The sequence below is a fragment of the Uranotaenia lowii genome, chromosome 1, assembly GCF_029784155.1.
Source record: "Uranotaenia lowii strain MFRU-FL chromosome 1, ASM2978415v1, whole genome shotgun sequence".
In the NCBI taxonomy this organism is placed as follows: domain Eukaryota; kingdom Metazoa; phylum Arthropoda; class Insecta; order Diptera; family Culicidae; genus Uranotaenia; species Uranotaenia lowii.
Window position 1 is genome coordinate 176,948,698 of NC_073691.1, and position 3,122 is coordinate 176,951,819.

Sequence of the window (3,122 nt, forward strand, 5' to 3'; positions counted from 1 at the left end):
CACTAGAACTTCAATCATCCGATAAAGTAAAGCTTAGCTTGCTCAGAGTTCACTCAAAATTAGTAACATCCAAGTGCGACCCTCTTAAAGTGGGGAACTAAATAGGATCTTTATATGAAGAACAGGATATGTATAGTAAAGCATTTGGAGCTTAGCAAAATTATGCCTCATGACCGCGACCCATGCCGACGCAGCTGTTTTCTTATGTGTTTTGCTTATGTGTTCCAATGCAAAATATGTTTCAAGTGTTTTTCTGCTTGATTTTTGCCGAGTAATTTCTGGGTTTTAGTAAAATTTTCCCGGATGCTGGGTTCAAAACTTTGAAATAAAATGCTAGTATTTTGCCAGGTTTTTAGATAAAATTTTTCGAATTTGCCCGGCTCGGAGACATGCGGTTAAATTCTGGAAAGCTTATTCTACATCGACTGACTTTGACACTCTCGGCAGCGTAAACGAAGGCCATGATAGTTGCACCAGTGCTTCCTGCTCTGGATGCTTTGTCAACGATATAGTTTGTATGAGTTTTAAACTCCAGACGTTGATCGAGAATAACGTCCAGATCGTTGATGTGGTCAATCCGAGAAATGATTCCGTCTCCGAGAGCGTAAAGCATAAGGGCACAAAGAGGGTTTCGCTTACGAGAAAAGCAGGCAATTGAAGTCACACCATTGAGAAAACACATTGAATTGCTGTTGCAGGAAATCGATATCCTCTTGGCCGTTTATGGTGTGAAAGAGTTTCAGGTAGTCGGCATTACAAGTTTTTTGCAGTCAAGGAGCGAGAGTACATCATTAAAATATATCACGAAAATGAATGGTCCTAAATGACTTCCTTGAGGCACTTGATAAAGTGATCGGTTTATTTCTTTACGAATAAATATTACAACATACTCTACATGAAAATTACTTTCTTTATTGCTAACCTATAAACATAAATTAGAATACTGCTGATGGCATCTGTTGTTACGTTCGGTTCATTCGGCGAGGCTTAATAATCTAATAGTAACTCTATCACATTTCACAATAACTTAGTAGATGTACACCCGGCGGTGATTGACCGGCTGCGTGGGGCGGGCATTCTGAACCCATTCGGCGCCACGCCCCTTGAGCTTCCGCATCAGCTTAAGCTCGTTCTTGGTGAGCAGCATCCGTTCGCTGGCCACTATCCACTGGACCGTTTCCGAGCAAGGGGGTGTAGTAAGGCTACCCTCGTACGCGAAAAAGGGCCAATCTACGTTCCCCAGTACGGCGGCCAGTGGAAAAAGACCATTTTTTGGTAGGTTGTATTCACTATGAACTTCAACGATTTTGTTCAGGTATTTGGTCCACTTGTTGAATGATTCTACCCGAGTACTTTTGATGACGTCAAACGTCAATCCAATTACGGCCAATCCATCCACCTGATCCCGTGCATCATCGATGGATTCGTACAAACTGTTGTAGAACACTAAATGAAGTTCGGCTGCAGATCGTTTTCCATCCAGGGTATGTTCTGATCCCAAATGATAGTGAAACTGCTGAAACATGTAATCCATCTTGAGAGGACCCCCTCTCAGTCTGGGCCGTTGACCGTCTCCATACTCGGGAAAGAAGGCCGCCGTCCCACCTTCGTTGAAGACCAACATTTTTCGCGGTCGATTCTGCAGACCTTCGATACTCAAGGGTCGCTTCTTTTTCACGATTATCGACTTATTGGTGTGCAGATTGATAGGACTCTGGAAGATTCCCTCGCAGTTGCGATTCATCGATCCCCAGTTCGAGGGACCGAAATCATCTTCCTCTCGATAGGAGAAGGATGAATTCAGAGAATGACCGTTTTCGTACTGTGCCCAAGTTTCACTGTGCGGAATGTGTTTGTGTTTTACTGTTTTGATCGGGACCGGGATTGGAGGCTCCGTCGGGGCCGCAGAGTAGAAGCTGTAGTAGTTTCGTTGGTTTTTGTCCACGTATTTGAAGAAGCCATTCGGGCTGGTGTCCGCATAGTAGCCGATACGAGGCAGGGCTGAAATCAAACAAAAATTATTTTAGCACATTAAGTACCGCGAAGAAATCTTATCCGGGAAATAATGAAATTCGGCATGATATACTACCGTTCCAAGAAAAATTGTCCCATGTGGGAAAACATGCAATAGAGAAAAACGCGATGGAAATTTCAGCTACATTTTCAATATTTCTCTCAAATTTAAAAAAAATCACCGACAGTGTTTTCGTAAACAGTAAACAGATCAAGTTTATCATTTTACAATATTTGTTGTCGAAAAAATTATATTTCCATCAACAAATGGAAAATTAAAGCGAAAAATGCTTTGTGTGACACTTTTGCGTAGAATCAGAACGCATACCGATGCTTATTCTACGAAAAACTGTCACACGGCTACACTTTCTCTATAATTTTGAAAGCTCACTTCATTTCCATTTTTCTCAAACAATCAAGTTGAACCGTAATTTAAGAAATACGTTCCTCCGTGTTTATAAAAAGGTATCGAGTATCAATCTTCTAAGTAATGCCTACGAAAAGTCTTGGTGAAATTTTCTTCATGTAAATCACCAAAGGCTCCTCACTCCTCCCCCACCCACTATTTTTGCATAATTTTAGATGAATAACATTATATTAAACAGTTCCAATTCATGATAAGAGTATTTTTTTACAAAATTTACAATTAACATAAAATTCCCTCTAGTGTGACATTCTTGCGTTCAACATATAGACAACCACCTTGATAAATTTTTTTGTATAAGTTCAGAACAAAGTACACTTGTTTGTGTTTTTATTCGAAAGTTACACTAAAAGAGACTGTTTCCAGCAAAAAAGTGAAAATGGCAAAAAAGTCATATGGGACAGTTTTGCTTGGAACGGCAATATACAGTGCTGGACAAAAAAAAGTACGCACTCGCTATCAATATTTTCAAATCCCTGTATCTTTTGTTACCAAAGAGATATCAACTAGAAATTGAGGCGCTGAATCCAAATTTGATTTTTTTTTATTAAATCTGGTTTCCGGTTTAACTTTTAAAAACAGGTTTGAATTCATGTGCTTTTTTTTGCAAAACTGTTGTATATAACAAGGGTTTAGAAAAAAAATAGTTTCCATTGAATTTTCAATTTTCCCGAAGACTGAATAA

The 3,122-nt window shown here is 39.6% G+C and overlaps 1 protein-coding gene across 2 annotated transcripts in view; it reads right to left on the reverse strand.

Moving 5' to 3' along the window:
- Positions 1-863: 863 nt before the first annotated feature.
- LOC129737612 (carbonic anhydrase 1-like) overlaps positions 864-3,122 on the reverse strand; it is a 36,926-nt gene continuing 34,667 nt past the window's right edge. For both annotated transcript variants that reach the window (XM_055728778.1, XM_055728774.1), the window contains exon 3: positions 864-2,001. In XM_055728778.1, coding sequence (XP_055584753.1) covers positions 1,028-2,001 — 974 coding nt within the window. In that variant the 3' untranslated portion in view covers positions 864-1,027. The remainder of the gene's footprint in view (positions 2,002-3,122) is intronic.